The 21,986-nt window shown below is 34.7% G+C and overlaps 1 protein-coding gene and 1 long non-coding RNA gene across 2 annotated transcripts; both read left to right on the top strand.

Moving 5' to 3' along the window:
- Positions 1 to 2,534: 2,534 nt before the first annotated feature.
- Positions 2,535 to 6,072, top strand: LOC113115705 (serine/threonine-protein kinase Nek6-like). The gene is made up of 5 exons (XM_026283257.1): positions 2,535 to 2,609; positions 3,623 to 3,768; positions 3,853 to 3,991; positions 4,685 to 4,792; positions 5,094 to 6,072. The coding sequence occupies exons 2-5, from the start codon at positions 3,623 to 3,625 to the stop codon at positions 5,823 to 5,825; spliced, it is 1,125 nt and encodes a 374-aa protein (XP_026139042.1). The 5' UTR covers positions 2,535 to 2,609; the 3' UTR covers positions 5,826 to 6,072.
- A 14,256-nt stretch (positions 6,073 to 20,328) lies between these two features.
- Positions 20,329 to 21,588, top strand: LOC113116795 (uncharacterized). Its single transcript, XR_003294069.1, has 3 exons — positions 20,329 to 20,437; positions 21,182 to 21,245; positions 21,426 to 21,588. It is a non-coding gene; the product is annotated as an uncharacterized LOC113116795 (long non-coding RNA).
- Positions 21,589 to 21,986: the final 398 nt, after the last annotated feature.

Here is a 21,986-nt window from a genome sequence, read left to right on the forward strand (position 1 = left end):
ATTGTAATCTGCATAAACTCAGATCTATTCTGGACAAATTGCAAAAATGAGGAAACATATTTAACCTACATATTGTACAGTCATTTCACTTTAAGTCTTTGTTTTTTTAAATACAATTTTTATATTTATGAAGAGGAGATGGTCAAGTATTGTAAGAATTTAAAAGGAAAAATAATAAATATTGTAAATTCTTTATAAATTGTGAATAATTTGTGTTTATTGAACAGCTGTGGTGGTGGTTATGGCATATATCTCGTACTTCCTTTCCATGATCTGTCGTCCTTTCATTCCATACAATAATCCGTTTCATTTTCAGAAGTTGCAATGATAGGAATATGCATGTCATCAATGGATCCAACCACACCAGAAATCCAAAAGGACACTCTAATTATTGTGTTACTTCCAGAGGTGGCAGTAAGATGTTATCAAGTGAACATCGTTTATCAGATGAGCCTCATTTAAACCCATTTCTACTCCACTGACCTACAGTTGAGTGAAACTCCACTTTGACGGATTTGTGCCCAGGAAAAGATTCTCATAAAGAGTGTGAGAGCGACGCACACTTTCCTTATCGATCTGCAAACTGCGGGCCTTACTAATGTGCCCTGTATCTCTGATGTTTTGAAGAAAACTACAATTTAAAGTGGTACCACTTAAATAATTATGCATATGAATATGGCAAAAAAAAAAAAAAAAAGGTAAATGTAGTTTTAATGCATTAATGCAGCCCCATCGTCTACGGCATCCCATATAAAAGGAGATGCATATTTTGCCATTTTGACCATGCCTGCATGATGAAAATATGCACAATAAATGAATATACCTGCACTGCAAAAAAAAAAAAAAAAATTCCTTTTCTTACTTTGATTTTTTGTCTTCTTGTTTCCAGTCAAAACATCTGAAGTTCCCATTTGAACGGTCTCTCCTGTTGCGTAACATGCACTGGGGAAAACTCATGTTTTACTCTGTACTGAAGGCTGAGTCGTTCTTGTTTAAGTAGCTGCACAAACCAATGGTGCTTTAGCCTGCCAGAAAGTGCAGAGCCGACCACTTTATAAGTCGGCTTGGAGTGCCATTCATCAGACCATTCTCCTTCAGCTAAGAGCATCATCTCTTCGCTGACTCTGCAAGGAAGCTGAAGAAGAAGAAGTCAAAAGAAGAAGCTCCACCTGCTTCTTCTTTTGACCAGCACACCCGGTTTGAAGGCCCATGCAGCAAATCCCTCCAAGCAATGCAGGAACAGCCTACCCGAATATTTTACTACTGTGATAGCGGACCCACATACTCAAAAGAGTAAATTTCCTCTTCACACTCTCTCACTCATGAATTTAGGCTCCCTGCCCTCCAGCGGACAACAAAGTTCACATTCTCCCACAGGAAGTGCAGACACTGCTTGCAAAAGGTGCGGTGGAGATGGCCAGCGAACAGCGAGTTAGGCCAAAAGAGATGGCGGGCTCAAACCCATTCTGGATCTCAGGCATTTAAACTACTCACTTATGCACTGGTAAAATATTTAAAGTCAAACAGATCCTTTCAGACATTTGCCCTGAGGATTATAGATGCGATAGCCTTGGCTTATGCCTCAGAATTCTTACAATTCCCCATAGGTTTGAGGGCCCACTCCACAAGGGGGATGGCCTCCTCCTGGGCATGATCTGTGTTGGTTAGATTTGTCCACATTTACCAGATTTGGCCAGATGCACTTCTGCCAATACGTGTTATGAAACAGGAGAGACCTTTTCGAAGGTAAAAAAAAAGGTTCTGAAGTAACCAGAATGATTCTTAAATCAAGATGCATTTTCTACATAATAAAAAATGGCAAATGGTATTTAGTCTTGTTTACATGGGGGGGGGGGGACTAATTTAAGTGCTTTTTTCTTATTTTGCTAATTATCGTCCAATGGGGTAAGAAAAATTTTTTTTCTTGTTTCCATCTTGTTACCATATGGCGGACAATTTTACGTTTTATAATAAATAAATTAAATGCTGTTGTTTTCCCCAAAAAAAACAATATTAAATGTATAATTTTACATAAAAAATGTATATAAATGCAATAATAATAATAAAATAAAAAAATATTCAGTAAGAAAACATTTGTGCAGTGTAAATTAATGAATGAAGGAATGAGGTATTTAAACATTGCTTACGTTTTCAAAAAAGGGAGGAGGCTTAAAGAAACTCTGGGTTTACCGAAGAAAACCTAAAGTTTTGCATCATGGGGTAGGTTTAGGTAAGGTGGTAGAAAATAAGGTTAGTACAGTATAAATACCATTACGTCTATGGAATGTACCCATAAAACACGTGTGTTATTGCAAAACTTGTGTTTTATGGGGACATTCCATAGGCTTTTTAAAAATGTACTCCCATTGACACCTCGCAGAATATTTCTTAAAAAGTCTCAGGTTTTCACTGTATGATAATTAGCATCTCTCTCTCTCTCTCTCTCTCTCTGTCTTAACTGGTTGGTTAAGTCATCTTCAGGTGTACTTTCTGTGTCGAAATATAAGGGTGTGGTTATAGAAGGAAGGTAATTAGTAAAGAAAATCACTGTTCCTGTTTTATTTGAGCACATTCATTGTCGCCATCAGCCACACAACCTGCTGATACAGGTAAGAGATTTCAGTGACCATTGAAGCAATCTCTTATTTTGATGTGTGTTGTTATGAAGATCAGTGATTACAGCTAGAGGTTTCATGTCAGTGATAGTGATGATAACGTTTCTGTTCTTTCTTCTGGTTCATGGTTATCAAGAAACCACTTCTTTTGTCTGTGTAATTGCTCTAGGGTATTTGAGATGGTTGGATAATCATAACACTGAGGATATGGTATGGGCGGAAACATACTTAAACTATTTTGTTTCCAGGGGATAGGGGGTGGGTAGGAGGGTAATTTAAGTGAACAAATATTCAGCCTTAAACTTAGCGGAAAGATGGCTTGATTGCATTTTTTTTGTGTGTGTGTGGAAGGGTTATGAGTTCTTTCGCAATCTAGATCCAGTTTGACAGCATTTTCCCAGCAGCATGTTCAGGCTTAATACAGCAGGTTTTGCCAAAAGGTATTATGTTAACTTGATTAGGTAGAATGTCAGGTAGGGTTTAAAGAAAAAGTGCATGACTTTATGACTTTACAACTAGATACAACATTTCAAAACTTATCCATGTGATCATATAAGTTGACTAACGGTGGGGATTTCCTGTAAACACACCAGATGACCTACATTACATTATGTTCTGTTGGTGATGACTTTTTCAAGACAGTCCTGTTTTGAGGACATACAGTTGCAAATGACAAGCACTAACATGAAGATACTGGCATGGAAATTTCTGACAGATTTCTGGCATAGATAGATAGATAGATAGATAGATAGATAGATAGATAGATAGATAGATAGATAGATAGATAGATAGATAGATAGATAGATAGATAGATAGATAGATAGATAGACGTTACTTAAAGTTACATATGAGCATCTAAATGGTTAATATTAGTACCTTTTGAAAGGGTATGGCCCCAGTGACAGCTTTTGTACCTTTTTTTTTTTGAGAGTGTGGATAGATAAATACGTAGATAGATGGATCGATAGTTCCTCATATCGATGTGTACTGTACTAATACATTACTAGATGGCATACTCCACACAAACACTGGCCGCAGGCTGCTTTGGGAAAATATACAAGGAGAAGTTTGGAGACACGTGGGCTGCTGTGAAGAGAGTTCCTATAGGAGTCATCAACAGACAACAGTTGGAGAGAGAATGCAAAGTATATCAGTATGTATATTTAATATTCCTTCATTTGTAACTATTTTAACTGAGGTTTAATTATAACCATGAAGCACACTTTTTTAACACCAGTAATGCTCGGCATCCAAACGTGGTGAAGCTTCTCGGTGAACCTTGGATAAAAGACTCCAAGTGGAACATTCCTTTGGAGTTCATCTTTGGGGAAGATCTTGAGACGACCATCTTCAAAGTACAGCTTTCTAAAATACAGGTAAAGATGTCTACCAGAGCTTAAAAATTAAAAATCTATCATCCTATACGTATCCTTGTATGATACCGTACTTGTATGATTTATTTCTTTAGTGAAACAGATTGAGAAGTTTAGCAGAATGCCCTGATTAGGTGCTTTTTTCCAATATAATATAATACTACAATCATAATATAATACTTTACAATCGCTATGGCAATTTTTCAATATTTTAAAATTTTTTACTGAACTCTTAGCAAAATATCAGTCTGTGTAGGCTATACAATTAATGAATTTCTTGTTGCTCTGACACAAAATGCATATAGTTAACACTAATTTAAAATGCTTGAACTTTTTTTACAAACAGCCTCAACCAAGACCAAAACTATGATTTTTTTTACTAGCAAATTTACAAATGCTTTCACACTGTAGAAATTACTATTCGAAGAGTAGATGACTTTTTAATTAGATGACTGTTTATTTATTTGTTCATCTGTGGCATTTAATGTTTGCATATTTTGTATTTTCATATAGTAAATGGTAACAATGTTTATTATATCAGGTTATAAACCTGGGTCTTTTCACATTAAATGACCCCTCAAGTGACACGAGGATGACTAATTGATGACAACTTTTCTTAAAAAACATCTTAAAAAAGTATTCTTTAGATTGTGTTAGTGGAGCCAAAATGCAACAATGTCTTCTTGTCTTCTTCAGTTGACTCCAGCGGTGAAAGCCACAATCATCACTGGCATGTGTGAAGGTTTGCTCTATCTGCACAGTAAAGACATCGTTCACCAAGACCTCAAACCTGATAACATCATGGTGAGACTGACACAAATGCTCCACAGTGAGCAAAGAATTGAAAATGTGTTTTTATTTTACTGTTCAGAGGTATCAACTGTTGTCTTGGATGTTGCTCCTTAAGTTACTTTAAAGGATTCAATGAGGAATGCTTGAGCTCATATTGAAATCTGTGTGTTTTGATTACAGACTTTGAGATTATATGTTTAAGTTTTCTCTCAATTACATTTCTTAGGTGTTATAGTAGAAAAAATACTAAAGAGCATCTTTCCCTTATGTGTGGTCATGAGCAATGACACTTGCTTTTTTCATTCTGTTTCAGGTGGAGCATCAAACCCATCGTGCTGTGATCATTGATCTAGGACTGGCAAAATTTTCCAGAAATGGACTCACCTCTGCAGAAAACTTGGGCAATGAAGCATATTCAGCTCCAGAGATCTTGCAGAATAATGGCGTTCGTGACAAACGCTCAGACGTTTGGGCCATGGGTAAAATCATAGCTGAACTCTGTGCCAGAATCAGGTTACCAACCCAATTTGTGAATCCTTTCAAGATTCGTGAAACTCTAAAAGACCACCCATACTGTAATCCAGTGTCCAGGATGGTGGAACCCAATCCCAATTACAGAAGTACTATGGCTGGGGTCATCACAGACATCAGGAGAGCTGCTTCAGCTCAACCAGCAGACATTAGACAAAAAGACATCCCAAGAGACATCACAGTGACACATGGAAATGACATAAGGCCAAATCAAAAGTGGTGTCCACCAGGACCTCCTGTTCCTAAAGTGGAGGTAAATAAACCTCCTATGGTATGTTATCGACAGGATCCACCTCAGCAGAGAGAGCTGGGAAAGGCAATGGTGCCGGTTAAAGGGGACGCCTTAAACCAGCATCTGTCTCTGATGTCATTTCCTTGCCCTCTCCCTGAAACCGGAAAAGTGACTCAGGAACGCTACATTGAGGAAAAAGGAGCTGTAGAATATAAAGAGATCGTCACGAAAGGAGGGAAAATCGTTAAATATGAGAAAGTGCTAATAACCAAAGATACATAAAAAAAACTTGTGACTATAATTGACAGAAATATTCTGAAAAACGTTGTTGAGCACTTTCATTTTATGCAGGTTGATGTGCAGGTTTTTTTTTTAGAAATCCCATCTGGAAAACTATTTTAATGAAATTTGTTTTAGGGTTGTTGTTGTCTGTTTTTGTTTCGTTTGTTTTTTTGTCATTGCTGTTATCCTTTTATAATCATTCAACATTCATTTTGTCTGATTTGAAGTATAAACCATTAAAATGTGAAAAACACCATTGTGTTTATCTACTTTTTCTGTCATTAATAACATGTGGTATGTCACACATTGAAATGTTTTTGCAAAACACTAAACACACTTCTCTACATTAGACACAGAAATCGAACCTAATGTCACTTTGCCTTTTCAAGACACTGCTTTCCAAAATACCACCCCTATAAACCAACTGATTAAATTTGGCCATAAGGTGTGCAGACACTTAGGTGCTTAACTGTAAACTCAACGATCAGGTGTAAGCACTATAAAAAGGGAAAAGGTGAGTTTACTTGTCTTCAACAGAAATGGAAGGCAATGTCACAGTAAGAGGAAGAGGAAAAGGAAGAGTTAGGATGAGAGGGGCAACCCATGGAGGAAGGGGGGTAAGGATAGGAAGAGGAAGAGGAAGAGGGGGAAGAAGAGGTAGACCTGGTGGATGTGGACAAAGAAGGACAAAAAACAACTTTTCTCTGCTAGCTATACGTAGTGCAATATATCCTACTATATGACCTCCATCAGTAGGATTCAGACAAACATCCTGAATGACCACACAGTTTAATGGCTTAAATGGTTGCCCACTGCTCCGGGTGTGTGTTCACGGTGTGTGTGTGTTCACTTCTGTGTGTGCACTTTGGATAGATAAAAAATTCAGAGCATGAATTCTTATTATGGGTCACCATACCTGGCTGTATGTCACGTCACTTTGTCACTTGTTTTCAATAATGTCCATCAGGCCTCTCTATCAACACTGAGGCTAATCCTACAGAAGAAAAAACTCTACAGTGCCATTTGCTGATCCAATCCCACATTAATTTATCTTTATAGATGAGGCTGGGTTTAACCATGCTTAAAGTAAGAAGAGGGAGAAACATCACTGGCCATCTGTTTTGAATGGGCTGCAATCAAACAGAATGGGAACCTTCACCACCATGCCAAATTGGATCCTTACAACATGGCCCACATTCTTGCATTGTTAGACAGACTTCACAACATTGTCACAGCAGAAGAACATATGGAGCAGCTGAGAAGCATTGTCATCTGAGACAATGTATCTTTCCACTGATCCGCTCTGGTCCATTACTGGTTTCATAATCATCCACAGTTTTCACTCCCAATACCTCCCACCATACTCTCATCTTCCTCAACCCCATCGAAGAGGGTTTTTTTTTTTTTTTTTTTTTTTTTTTTGTCATGGTGGTGGAAGGTTTACGATCTCCAGCCCTATGTCAGAATACCACTCATTCAAGCCACGGAGGAGGCCTGTGACCTAACTGATGCAGGGTCTGTGCAAGGATGGATTTGCCATTCAAATAACTCTCTTCCCTCGCTGTCTTGCGGGATAGGACATCTCCTGTGATGTGGATGAAGTGCTATGGCCAGATACAGTTAGGTTAGGTTTTCAGCCTTTTATTTAATTTTTTTTTACTTTAAACTCCTGATTTTGTTTTGTCTCCACATGTTTTTGTGTACGATATTGTATTTAGAATATGTTCTGATTTTCAGTGCAGAATGCAACCTTTGGAAAAGCATGAATGTACTGAATGGTTTCACAATCTGGTGATATATTGCCATCAATGTATACTGTTCTTGTGTACTTATTCATGTACTTTACTCTAACAAAATCTCTGAAAAAATCAAACCCAGACTATATCATTAGAAAAGTATAAAAGTTACAAAATTTTAAGTTTGAGCACAGCAGTGTGTAAATTAATCAAATACAATCCAACGGTATGAACCATGTGTGTGCCATATGGTACCAAAAATGTGTTTTTTTTACATTATTGTAAAATTTTGAATGAAGAGTGTAATTTTGCAAAAGATCTGAGGTGTTCTGTTACTTGGGTGTGTGGATCTGTGAATTGTGTGTTGAAGCAATTGTAAAAAACTGTAAATCATAGCCATCTGGTATCCTAAAGAGGAATGTACATACATTAGTGAACGTTGCTCTGGACTAATATTTTGGCTCCCTCTGGTGGACTGGAGAGGTGCATCCCTGAAATCATGCATTTACTTCATTAATTCAAATTTACCTTTGAAGTGTGCATGTATATCCCCTAGTTTTGCATTCCGTTTCAGAATTGCTGCTACAGTATATCAGGACAATAATGCATGTTTAAAATAGTCAGAACTGATCATGTTTTCTGCATTTTAAGTTCAAAGAAACATTTGTTTACTTGATTTTATCAGTGCACTAAAATGTTTTAAATTGCTTTATTTTACTTTAATTAAAAAATACAGGCTCTCAAATAAAACAAATGCTACTTGATTTTATCATTTAGAAATAATTTATGGATAGTTAATACAATTTGATGGTGAACATGAACTGAAACTTGTAATTTGCCAGTTTCATCTCATGTAAGTATAGCCTGCTATGTGTTGCACTATAAACTATGCACTTGTGAATTCTTGTGGAAATCAAGGCATTCAGAACATAAAATAATGGAGTGAACTACTCTCAAGTTGTCTGACCAAAATTAGAATTTGTTGTTTTATATACTGTAATTTCTTCTTACTAGTTTTTCCAATGTCGGTGTATTCAGTTTCATTTTTAGTACTCTTTCAAAGAAATCAGCATAATTAGTTACATTGTAGGGCATGTTTAAAAAAAATTTTTTACCAATAAACTGAAGTGAAACTAAGTAATTAAAGAAATTAAAGTAAAAGAACGAAAAGCAGCATGGTGTTTTTATTATTGTTGAAAGCCAAAATCAAAAACAAAACAAAAATTGTATTAACTGCACAGTCCTAGCAATCATATGGTGCAAGGAGGGCCCCTGTTGGTTTGGGGGTCCCTACGCAACCTGTGTAAGCTATAAGGAGGACTGGCAACTATACTGTATATTTGCACTACACTTTAATTTGTTATCACTAATAGTTTTCCCATTAAATCCAATAAGTAATGCCTTAAAGACTGGTTGCCCACTGAAGCTGAGCCTGGTCAGTACCTGGATGGTAGACCTCCTGGTTGCTGTTGGAAGAGGTGTTAATCAGGCCAGCAGGGGGTGCTCACCCTGTGGTCTGTGTGGGTCCTAACACCCCAGTGTAGAGATGGGGACACTATACTGTCAACAAGCACTGTCCTTCGGATGAAATGATAAACAGAGGTACTGATTTTCTGTGGTCATTAAAATTCCAATGGCACTTCTCGTAAAGAGTAGGGGTGTATTCTTGGTGTGGCTGCCGTCGCATCATACAGGTGGATGCTGCACACTGGAGGTGGTTAAGTGGAGGTGGAGTCAACCCCCAACACACACACACTGTAAAGCACTTTGGGAGTAAAACAATGCACAATAAAGTGCTATGTAAAGTGCTATATTGATTCACTGTAAATCTTTTTTTCTTTCTTGTGTCAATAAACTATGGCTAAAGTCCATAATACAATTATGTGCTGCCCTTTAAGCTTAGAATCGAACTTTAAAAAGATCTGTAACAGAGCAGGAATTCTTCTCTCCAGTCAAATATTGAAAAACCTCAACAAAATTTTCATTTTCAAATTTCTCCTCTCTTTTCTCTTCTTAAAAACAATGGTATAAGCATTAAATATAAACTTTTGGGATTTTGGTGCAATAAGCAGATATGATATCTTAAATCTATCTTTAAATCTAAAAAATATAATTTGTCATGACAGGAGTCCAGTATAGAGTCCTCTGCTTCCACACAATATTTTACAAAACTAATATTCCTCATACTTTCTCTTGGATAAGAAATGTGTTGGTTGCATAAAGATGTCTGTGGTCACACCAAGAAATGGGGCAATAACTCCACATCACAACAAATATTGAGAAAGGCATCTATGAAAAATGGTAATGAATTTAATGTAATAATGTAATAGTAATTTTGGATTTCTGGAAAAATAAATGTTTGGTGTGTCATCTCTACTGAAGTGAAGAATATCAAATTATGTCTTAATGCATGCCTCATCCAATTTAGATGGCACACTTTACTGATATTTTGTTTATTTTGTTATCACTATTCATACACATCATAGTTTTTTCATGATAAAAGTTGTGACAGATGTCACGCTACTCGTTATATTAAGTGTCGTTAAGTAAACTTTATGATTTACTGAAACTAGTTTCCAACAATATAGTTTTGTTGTTGTTGTTGTTGTTGTTTTTTATTTTTCATAGTGTAACTGGCTGACTGCATAATAAAATCAATGAGCAGGTTACCAAATGTGATGCTGTTAAATGAATGAACACTTCTGTAATCAAAAGCATATTTTAAAGGAAATGAGCAAGTCAAGTTAGACGTCATACTGACTACCACAGTTGTTAGTAAAAGTTGTTTTTTTTTCTTCAGATGAATGATAGGTATGTTGTTAAACAACAGTATTATCCACCGAACGCACATCCTCATTTAACATTCCTGTGAAAAATTAAATATGACAATAGCCAGACTAAGTGGCAATAACTAAGACCTATTGAAAAAGATGTACTGACATGTAATATTAAAACTAATTAATTTAATACATTTTTAACTGCGCCACAAACTCTTGCATTGTTTGGCAAATAACTATTGGTTTTGATTATTATTATTATTATTATTATTATTATTATTATTATTTTCCATACAGTAACTTGCATGCTTTGGTCTTCAAAAATAAAACATGATCTAACCTTTTTACAAACAAGATTGGTGTATAAATACAACAAAGAAGAAAAGTTTCAAGAATATATAAGAGAAGAAAGCAAATTCTTTCTTTCAGTTTCTTTCTTAGCAACCCCCTGCTCCTGTCAGTAGATATGTGGGTGGAGATGTACTGTATAAAAGGATCTCTGGTTATTCACCTTCACTGCTTTGAAGAGCTGCTTGAAAACCAGACAAAGACTTTGGTAAGCAAATATCATATTTGATTTAATTAAATTAATCTTACATAAAGTATATGTTTTTGTGCATATTTATGATATTGTAAAAAAAATACCTAAGCTCTGCTTAGCAACATATGTACTAAAAAAACTATATTGCATTAATATTAACTTTGTCTAGACACATTTACACAAATTAATATGCACCGCAGGAACAGTTACATTATATTGCATTCTGTTGTTCTGTGTAAATATAAAGTTAAAATAGAAAAGTGCTCATAGATAGTTTTGAAATGATTTCGTTGTTTCTAGCAGTTGTAGCATCTGCTTACCAGTAAAACATCTCCAACTATGAACAACAGCTGGGGTATGAATCCCAATAACCAGATGGTAACTTATGGGTAGGTATATTTGTACCAGTGGAAATATTGGAAAGGTATATTGTATAACATTTTATGAAAAAAAAAAAAAAAAAAAAAAAAAAAAAATATATATATATATATATATATATATATATATATATATATATATATATATATATATATATATATATATATATATATATGTATATATATTTTTACAAACATTTTGTCACCAAATTTCAGAGCCTTGATGCAATTTTTCAAAACTCTAGACACAAAATTCAAAACAGTCATTATTTGTAACACAGGCTGTCCAGTGTCAAAACATTGCATATTTCATTCATATCTTTAAAGAAGCCTTGCATTTGCAGAAGCATCGGGTCCATTGCAATGATTTTGCTATAGGGTCCCCTCAAAATCACATTCAATGGGGGTGGTCGGGTCCCCTTAGCGAACATCATTCTGGGCCACTCTCCTCCATGTCATGGCCAGGTTAAAGCCTGCCTCATCCAAAAATATGAATGGTTTTCATCAGCTTCCAGCTCTATCACCCTCTAAAAAAGACATTTACTTTAGGAAAAACAAATACCAATTATAATGATATAAAATTTTTTTTTTTACCTAACAACAGGCATCTTGAAACTGATCTGAACTCAACTCAGTATCTTCACTTTCATAATCTAAACATTTAATATTATTCATCATTTTCCACAAAAGCTATGCTTCAAGAGTAATGCAACAGTTTAGTGACTGTTGAGCAGTTGTTATCAGCTGATAGTTAGATTACTGTAATAAAATGATTAGACGATCAATTCAGATGAAATGCGAGTTGCATTTTGAAATAGTTAAGCCGTGTCATTTTAAACTGGTGATTTTTATTCAATGAACAAAAGATCTTTAGTTTATGTGTATTGTATCCAAGCGTTTGGAAAAAAGTGCTAAGTGTTTGGAAAAATGCATTTTGATCATCGGTTGTGAATTATGTTTCTAGAGTTTTGAAAAATGACATGAAGGTTCTGTTATTTGTGAAAACATTATTTAAAAAAAACCTGTAAATGTGTCAAAATCTTGATAGAATAATGTCAGTGATCAATTTGTCATTAAGATGTACTCATCTAAATGAAAGGTTTGGAAGACCTATCTATAATGATGATTCAGATGATGATGAAGCCTCAAATGCAATGGTTCTTGCACAGGTAATGTTGTGTGAATATTTTCTTTATAAACTGAGCATGTAAAAAGTTAAGTAATTCTATTGGACATGTTCTCCCCATGGTTTTGTGAAATGTGTTTGTTTGTTTTTTTTAGCAGGGAATTCCACCTCACTTCTTCAAGGGTGGTGCACCTTCTCTTCCAAGAGATGGCGAAGTGACTCGCTATTATCCTAATTCAGGAAAAGGTCCTTACAGCCAAAAAATTGTCGTAAAGAATGGCCGAATTACCTATGTTGAAGAAACAAAACCCAACCCAAGATGTTATGCACAACACAATTTCATTCAGAAATATAAATGAAATATTGTTCAATCTCAAAGCTTATTCAAATGTTGATTTGTTTCACTCTACTTGCTATTGGCTTTAAATCAATCAATTACTAGCATAATTACTATAATCCCATTTAAAATCTGTACTTTCACCCATCATACAGAATCATCAATTGAAAGTATGAAATTAATATCTATAATTATGTATAAGATTCACATTTGTGCAGTTTCTGAAAAGTCATTAAATGAAGTACTTGTTGGGTTGCTTTTTGTCCTCAAATTTTTAATCAATAAAAATAAATGTTCATCAGCATATGGTTAATGTTTATTCCATTCCTTTTCCTTGATGAATGCTTTTCAGGAAACCAAATTTAAAAGCATTTAGCCTTGATTAATATTGTTAAACATCCATTTAGCTTATGTGAAATCTCTCTCTCTCACACATACACAGAGAGAGAGACATTACAAAATAGCTTGAAATCTAGAATATGCAGGAGAATAATGACAGTTAACATGGATACACATACCTGTAGACCATATTTGGCCCTGGACCACAAAACCAGTCATAAGTACCACAGGTATATTTGTAGCAATAGCCAAAAATACGGCACAAATTATTAGGATATTAAAGATCATGTTCCATGAAGATATTTTGTAAATATATGAAAATTTTATTTTTGATTAGTAATATGCATTGCTAAGAAATTCAATTTGAAAACTTAAAAGATGATTTTCTCAATATTTTGATTTTTTTTGCATCCTCAGATTCCAGATTTTCAAATAGTTTTATGTCCTACTCTAAAAAACCGTGCGTCAATTCAACGCTTAATTATTCAACTTTCAGATTATGTATGACTCTCAGGGTCACATATATAGTCTATACACACTATAGTTAAAATATATTGAATATGATGAATGTTGGAGTTTTTTATGACTTATTTATATATGTATTTTATTAAGGTGTATAAACAGACAGCACCAAAGGTTAATGGAGTGTCCCAAACAAATGTTACGGTGAAAAAAGAAAAGAAAAAATCAACCTGTCTTAATCTAAAAACTCTGTTGCTACCTTAAATATTTCAGTATAAGCAACGTGCACAAGTTATTTAAACTTAATTTACACAAAAGTTAAAAAACAAAAATTGCCATGACATGCTGATCATATAATGTTTCACACACACACACACACAAACAAACAAAAGAAAGGTACAAAACTTGTAAAGAACCTTGAAATGTTATGAACACAAGAGTATGCGAGAAGTGAATTGTTGCTAAAATGCTTCATGTCAACTAGCATGAGAACTAGCAAAGAATTTGAACCATTTTGAAGTGAAACGTGTTGAATATGGCGAAATGTAATTGTCAGGTGAGTGCCTTTAAAAAAAATAAAGGGAAGGAAACTGCTTTTTGTCATCTTTTTTCAGCTCAATACATTCATGATTTTTGTTTGTTGTTTTTCAGAGTAATATTGCAACCTGTCAAAAAAAAAAAAAACATATGTACAGAAGTTTTCTTATTAATTTACATAAAATTGTTTCAAGTTGGATTTAATTAAAAAGTGTGATGCAAAAATGGTACATGTATATTTTAAGTAAACACCAGTGTATAAAGTAAAATAATACTTTTAAGAAACTAAAATGTTGAGTATTTTCTTGTTCCATTTTTTTATATATAAGTATTATCTATTATTTTATCAACTATTATGGAATAGTTTTTAGGGTTGGGTTTATGAGAAACACTATGTTTTTCTGCATTGTTTCCCATAAACAATGTCCCATTTATCATTCTTAAGTGTCATTCATTCAGAATCCTGTTTGACAACAGCTTTTGCAAATGTGGGGAGGTCTACCAGGAATAGAAACAAAACTTTAGACCTATTTTTGTACTTTTAGTCAAAGTTTTGATGCTTAGCCAACTTTTGCCTCCCACAAGCCAAACTCAGAAAACAGTAAATATATGACTTATTTTGCTATATACTTTCTTATGAAGCATAATCTAATAGAGTTGTTTGATAAAAGACACCTGTCAAGCACACAGTTACAAGCAGATCATCAGCTCTCTCTATTTTGATTTGTCGTGTATTTTCAGTCATTTTTTTGTCAATAAACTTACTGTTGCAATCAGCTTATTAACTGCAATTTATTCAGAAAGCAAAATGTGAGAAAGCAGCATTGCTCATTAAATGAATGAACAACCATGGAAAAGCTGCAGTTTGTCATGGAGAATTTTTATTGTGTCTTTTAAATCTGGCAGACATTTAATCCTCATTTTACAGGTTTTAGCATCATGGCATACCGTTTGTTCTTATAGTGTTCTTTCTTATTAACATGATTTTGAACAAAATATTAGCAAAATTAGACATATTTGCTTGTAGTCCTTAACCTGTCTAATTGTTATTTCTTGGTCCTATCAATAAAGGCATAAAATTACATAAAATCATCTGCTTAGTGTTGAAACAAATAGCTTTTCAGTGATGCTCTCAGAAATGTCAAAAAGAGCTGCTTTCAGTTTCTTTCTTGTCGCCTCATGAATCCAGCTGTTAGTGGGTGGAGTTGTTGTGTCCTTGTTCTTATAGATGTCTGATGCTCAACTAGAAACACTTTCATTGCTTGGAAGAGCTGCTTGAACACTGCACAAAGGCTTTGGTAAGGAAATATCCAATTATATTATATTTAATAAGGTCTTATATAAAATGTTTGGTATATATTTATGTCATATAAAAACACTGTATTCAATAATCTATAAAATACATACATTTTTAAGTCTTGAATTTATGTTTAATCAGAAAACCAACAAACTATTTAAACAATCACTTTCTTATTGCAGAATGTATGTATCAGTCTTTGTTAAGTGTGCTCAAGATACACTGAAACAACATTACATTGCATTCTGCTTTCTGCTAAAAGTCAGTAAAGCGTTCATTTATTTGAAATGACTTCTACTGATTTTCAGCTGCCAAGTCTGCTTACCACACCACTACAAAACATCTCCAACAATGAGCTTTGGTCCTTGGGGGATGATGAATCCTATGGTTCCCATGGTGCCTTTTGGGTTAGTATATATGTATTAGTTCAAAATAATTACAAAACAATTTACATTTACTGAGCTTCATTAAAACATATGATTAACATGACTCATTTATAAATGAAAGGTACGGACCACAGCCATGTTCCTGTAACAGTAATATGTCTTACCCTGTGATGCCTTATCCACAGGTAATAGTGTCTGAAACACTCTGAAATATTTACTTTATGAAGATTAATAATACCCCTGGTTTTAATATTCTGTAATTGAGAGATATCACTTCTACTGTACTATCGCCACAACCCAGTAATGCCATATGAATAATCTGAAACAAGTAGATGATAATAACTAGCCTCCTTGTTTTGTTCTTTCAGATGAATATGATGGGCCCCCCAACCCCATTCCAGGATGAAATGCCTTCCAATTCAACTAAAGTCAAGATTACTCGATATTTACCTGATACGGGAAAGGGTGCTCGCAAACAAACAATTGTCCTTAAGAATGACGAAGTTGTCTATGCTGAAGAAACAAAATACGGCTCTTCAAGATCTAATGCACAACACCAAATCATTCAGAGATATAAATGAATTATTGCTCAATCTCTATGCTTATTCAAAATGTTGATTTTTTTCCACTCTACTTGCTATTGACTTTAAAATCATTAATTTCAAGCATAATTACCATAATTCTATTTAAAGATCTGTACTTTAGCCCATCTCTCCAGAATCATCAATTGACAGTATGAAATTCAAATCTAAAATTATGTATAATTTTCACATCTGTGCAGTTTCTGTAAAGTCATTACCTGAAATTAATCAAGTACTTGTTGGGTTGCAGTGATTTAGCTTTTTGGGTCAATAAAAATAAATGTTGATCAACATATGGTTAATGTTTATTCCATTCCTTTTCCTTGATGAATGCTTTTTGGGAAACCAAATTTAAAAGCTGTGCGTCTAGCCTTAAGTGATATTGTTGAACATTTAGCTTATATGAAATCTCTCTCTCACACACACAAACAAATACACACACACAGAGAGAGAGAGACATTTCGAATAGCTCATAATCTAGAATATGCAGGAGAATAATGACAGTTAACATAGATACACATACCTAGACTATATGTGACCCTGGACCACAAAACCAGTCATAAGTAGCACAGGTATTTTTGTAGGAATAGCCAAATATATGCCAAAAATCATTAGGATGTTAAGAAAAGATCATGTTGCATGAAGATATTTTGTAAATGTCTGCAATTTGCAGAAAACAAAACTTGAGAAAGCAGCATTGCCCTAAACCAACAAACAATCTAAACAATCACTTTATTATTGCAGAATTGATGTATCAGTCTTTGTTAAATGTGCTCAAGATACACTGAAACATTGCATTCTGTTATTTCTGCCTAAAAATGAACTAAAAGTCGATAAACCGTTGATTTATTTGAAATGACTTCTACTTTTGAAGATGAATTCTATGGGTCCTTTTGGGTTAATATATATATATATATATATATATATATATATATATATATATATATATATATATATTAGTTCAAAACAGGGGCGATTCTAGGGTCAGAGCTTTAGGGGTGCTGAGCACCCAATTAGCCCCAATGCTACCACCCACCCTATTTTTACACAAAAACAAACAATATGTCAACTGTTCTGTCTTTCCATCCCTGGCCTCATCAGCCATAATGGCATACATATTTGCTCCCTTTATCTCAGTCTTGGTGGTCTGTATGTTGCACTCCCTCTGTCTCTTCATTTCTTTCACTAGTCAATTCCCCTTTCATCCCTTATGGACTCTCCCTGTTGTTTTCCTCCTCCTTTATTATGAAAAAATGCGGTGTAAAATAATGTTACAACAAAAATAAAATGTAATATAGGCTACTTAATGCCAATAAGTTTGTATAGGAGTATGAGTAGTTAATGTTTTGCTTGCCACTATTCACTATATGTCAACTTATTGTTGTTGTTTCCTCACCTGGTTCTTCCTGCATGCTCTCCCTTTCCCTTTCTCTTTCGCCATCTCCCTCTCTTTCCCTTGGCACTGACAATCATACACAAATATATTGTAGGCAGGAGAGTTGAGGTCAGTTTGTCATGTCACAAAAATGAGACCATGAGACCATTTACAGATTCTAATTATATATTCAAAAGGCACACAGAGGCGTGTCATTTTAAATGTCTTTATTGTTATTATTATTGGGCTTAACTTTTTTAAATTACAAATTCCTTTCACAAGAGAAGCTTGTGAGTTTGAAAATAATAATAATAAAAGCAGGGTACCATTGCCTAGATAAGTAATTTGATACAAAAACAGCTGGTTTGCATTATCTGTTACTTTAGGTTAACACTTTTCAGAAAAAAAAAAAAAAACAGGTCATTATGGACTGTCCCTAGTCTCTCACCTGAATCTGTCTTTTTTCTTTTAAAGAATTTTCGTATGTCCATTGCTCACTGCCAGGCCACAGACACACACACACACACACAGAGAGAGAGAGCGAGAGAGAGAGTAATGCTAGGAGTTCAGGAGTTAAGCCTGGTTCAGGTTAAATCCTGTGTGTGGTTAATGAATAAATACAGCAAAAAAAACATCAAACTTTCTTTCATTGTCTAGTTTGATAGTCAACCACAACTGAAAAATAACAGATATAAATCTAGGAACTGATAACAATTCATTAAAAAAAGCCACAGTGAGTGTTTTCAGTGATACGTCGTTTGTTTTCACTCCAAACGCCAGGGCTTCATGTTTCCATGCAGTGTTAATTTTGACACGGAATTTTAATTTAGTTTTAGTCTTAGTCTTTTGACTATAATTCTTTTTAGTTTTAGTCAAGTTTTAGTCATCTGATTTGTTTTAATTTTAGTCTTATTTTAGTCGACTAAAATTGCTTGGTATTTTAGTCGACTAAAATTGCTTGGTATTTTAGTCGACTAAAATTGCTTGGTATTTTAGTCGACTAAAATAAGACTAAAAATCAATAACAGATTTACTAGACAATTTTTTACAGCTGGTATAGGAAACAAACTTAAACAAAATATATAAAACACAAATTCAACTTTATTTCAACACAACTGTGTCTTTATTTCGATTCAAAAGCTTTCATGCAGCAACAAACACTGTCATGATAATGTAAACAATAACTAGCTGCCAATTGACCATCAATAAAAGAAAAATAAAGTTAGGTCCAGGACCTTAAAGCTTACAGCTGAGCTGAACAATAAGTGCATACATTTAAAGTAAATATTTAATAAGTTGGCAGCTAGGTGGATAAAAAAAGTAACAAGATTTTATAAGGTATTCATTTGTCTAGCAATATTGTATGTTTTAAATACTACAATATTGCTAGATTTGTATGTATAATGATAGGATGTGAACATTCATGTTTCACATGACTAATATAGAAATATTTGTGATATTGTCAACAAGTAGAACATTATAAAATATACTAAACATTAGTATTAATCAAATGTATTTATCATGATATTACGTATTAGTATTGTGCTCGCATCTAACTTGAAGAAGGGGCTATTTTACAGTACTTTTCAGTTCGTAATATTTAATGCTACAACATCTACGCACTGCACTATTCCAATTTTGCTTAGCTCAATAAACAAAAGAACATCGTTGTAAAATTACATTTGAGAAAATGTCCGGGTGGCTCGTCTGTAAATGTCTTTTCAAATTGGTTGTGTTCTTGCCACGAATGAGCGCTCTGCGTGCTTTACACTTTGTTTTGTTTTGTTCGTCGTCAAACGTGAAGTGAGCTGTGGACATTTTATCGCTCTTTTAGACAGTAGGGACTTTAAGCAACAGCTGCGAATGGAACGGCTACAGCGACCGGAAGTTTGCCGTCACACCGCTGTAGCCAAGAACGTAAAAGTCACTAAGCAACGGTAAAACAGAACAGCGCAACGCAGCATTAATTCATTTATTGAGATCCAAAAAAAATATATAATTTAAAAAAGCAAGAGAAGGATTGCTTTTGGCGTTAAATGACAATCTTTTGTCAGAAGAGGAGTTTTTAATATTGTATGATGTAAATAAGTCTAAAAACATAACATTTATTTACCTAACCTCTCACGTTGTAGCGACTCCGGCAAATCAGCTGTTCTCCCGTAGTAGACCGTTAAATTAGAACGTCACAAAGTAGCAGTTAAATTCGCGCAGGCGCAATACAATGCCAGAATGGCGTTGCCGTTCCACCAGAGGCTGTTGCTTAAAGTCCCTATCACCTCTTCGAATGCCGACTTCCCGGGAGCTCATAAAAACTGAAAACCTTCGCTTCACGTCTCAATAAGTCAGGCTCTGATTGGTTCTCTTCTCTCATGCAGTCTGTTCTGTTTTGCCGGTTCTTTTGCTCATTCCTCGCATCTCTGCCGTCTGCTGATTTGATTTTCGTCACAGTCTATTTTCGTCTCGTCCTTTATTCGTTGACGATAATGTCAATCAATTTAGTCATAGTTTTAGTCTCCATCAGTGCCTTCTATTTTAGTTTTCGTTTCGTTTTCGTCGGCAAAAATATATTCGTGACGAAAATAATGACGAAAATATTTAGTCAACGAAATTAACACTGTTTCCATGACGACTGACCAGAAAAGACGCACGTGACGTCATGTTTACATGATTCCCGATTGTTAAAATGAGTAACAAATTAAACATAAACTTTAACTACAGAGACACACGTACGCACTACACAGGTACGCAGTTTATTTGTCGCGCTTCTGTTTTTGTTTCACACTCTAGCAGTTAATAAACACAACTGCATGCGTCTTGCGAAAGAACATTGTAACCAGCGTTACTTCTCTCGGTTTATGACTATGGACGAGTCACCCAGGTCCTGTGCTACTCCACAGCGGCGGCGACCCGCCGGACTAAAATAGTCAGAAAATAAACACTTATTATAGGTGTACCACCATAGTGATTCAGGATGTTGACTCCAGTACTACTCAACGATATGGTTTCGGAATCGGAACAACTCTAGGTAAAAGGAAAGAACTGTCAGACACAGTTTTGGAGCAACTTAGTTGCATCACAAACGATCACAACACAACATCTCACTCTGCGTGTGTTTCGCGCTGGATGACGGTCGTGCTGAGCGGTGCAGGTACAGAAGAGAAGTAACGTTAGAAGAAGAGAAGAGGATCACACCATTTGCTATGCTGGGATGTTTTCATTTTCCTCCTTAACACATGCATTTTAAACCGCAAACTACGAAGTATGTTTTGGACATTATTTAACCGTGTAAAAGACGAACAAAAAAATTTAGAATAACAACATTTCTCACTCCAAGTTTTAGGGGTGCTGAGCTCCTTTTTAAGGGTGCTGAAGCACCCCTAAAAAGGGGCTAGCCTCGCCCATGGTTCAAAATAATTACAATACAATTTACATTTACTGAGCTTCATTAAAACATATGATTAACATGACTCATTTGTAAATGAAAGGTACGGACCACAGCCATGTTCCTGTAATGGTAATATTCCTAACGCAGAGATGCCTTATCCACAGGTAATGGTGTCTGAAACACTCTGAAATATTTACTTTATGAAGATTAATACCCCTGGTTTTAATATTCTGTAATTGAGAGATGTAACTTCTACTGTACTATTGCCACAACCCAGTAATGCCATATGAATAATCTGAAACAAGTAGATGATAATAACTAGCCTCCTTGTTTTGTTCTTTCAGATGAATATGATGGGCCCCCCAACCCCATTCCAGGATGGCATGCCTTCCTATTCAACTAAAGTTGAATAAAATGTTTTGTATGCTGAAGAAGTCAAATATTAATAATCTCATCAACATTATTCAATCGTATAGCAATCATTATTTCTTAATAAATGTTTCTTTCAGTCTGCTTACTTTTTTCTTTTTGGGTTGCTGTTTGCCCTCATGGATTTAGCTTTTTTTGTCATTAATCTGAGGTGAAAATCAATAAAGTGTCTTTAGGCACAGCAGCGTATATATATTTATAAACATCCTTTTAGAAAAATTATGTGACAAAATTACACATTAATATCATGGAGCTAATAGCAGCACAAATAATCTTTAGTGTAAGTGAACATATAAATACATATATAACTACAGAATAGTAATAAAACAGAATATATGAGTGTGTGCTTCCCTGCCTAAAACCTGAGAAAATTATTTGATGGATATTTATTTGGTTCAATGCCAGTATGAATAAGGATGTCAGAGATAGAGAAATGTGGTTTTCATTTTACTTTACAGTAAATTCACTTACATGTA

The sequence above is a fragment of the Carassius auratus genome, chromosome 16 (assembly GCF_003368295.1).
Source record: "Carassius auratus strain Wakin chromosome 16, ASM336829v1, whole genome shotgun sequence".
Taxonomy (NCBI): domain Eukaryota; kingdom Metazoa; phylum Chordata; class Actinopteri; order Cypriniformes; family Cyprinidae; genus Carassius; species Carassius auratus.

Excerpts from the sequence above, each read along its gene's own strand:
- LOC113115705 (XM_026283257.1), top strand. The coding sequence starts at position 3,623 with ATGGCATACTCCACACAAACACTGGCCGCAGGCTGCTTTGGGAAAATA. Across the intron at positions 3,769-3,852 it reads AGAGAATGCAAAGTATATCA|TAATGCTCGGCATCCAAACG; the intron begins GTATGTATATTT and ends TTTTAACACCAG. Across the intron at positions 3,992-4,684 it reads TACAGCTTTCTAAAATACAG|TTGACTCCAGCGGTGAAAGC; the intron begins GTAAAGATGTCT and ends TGTCTTCTTCAG.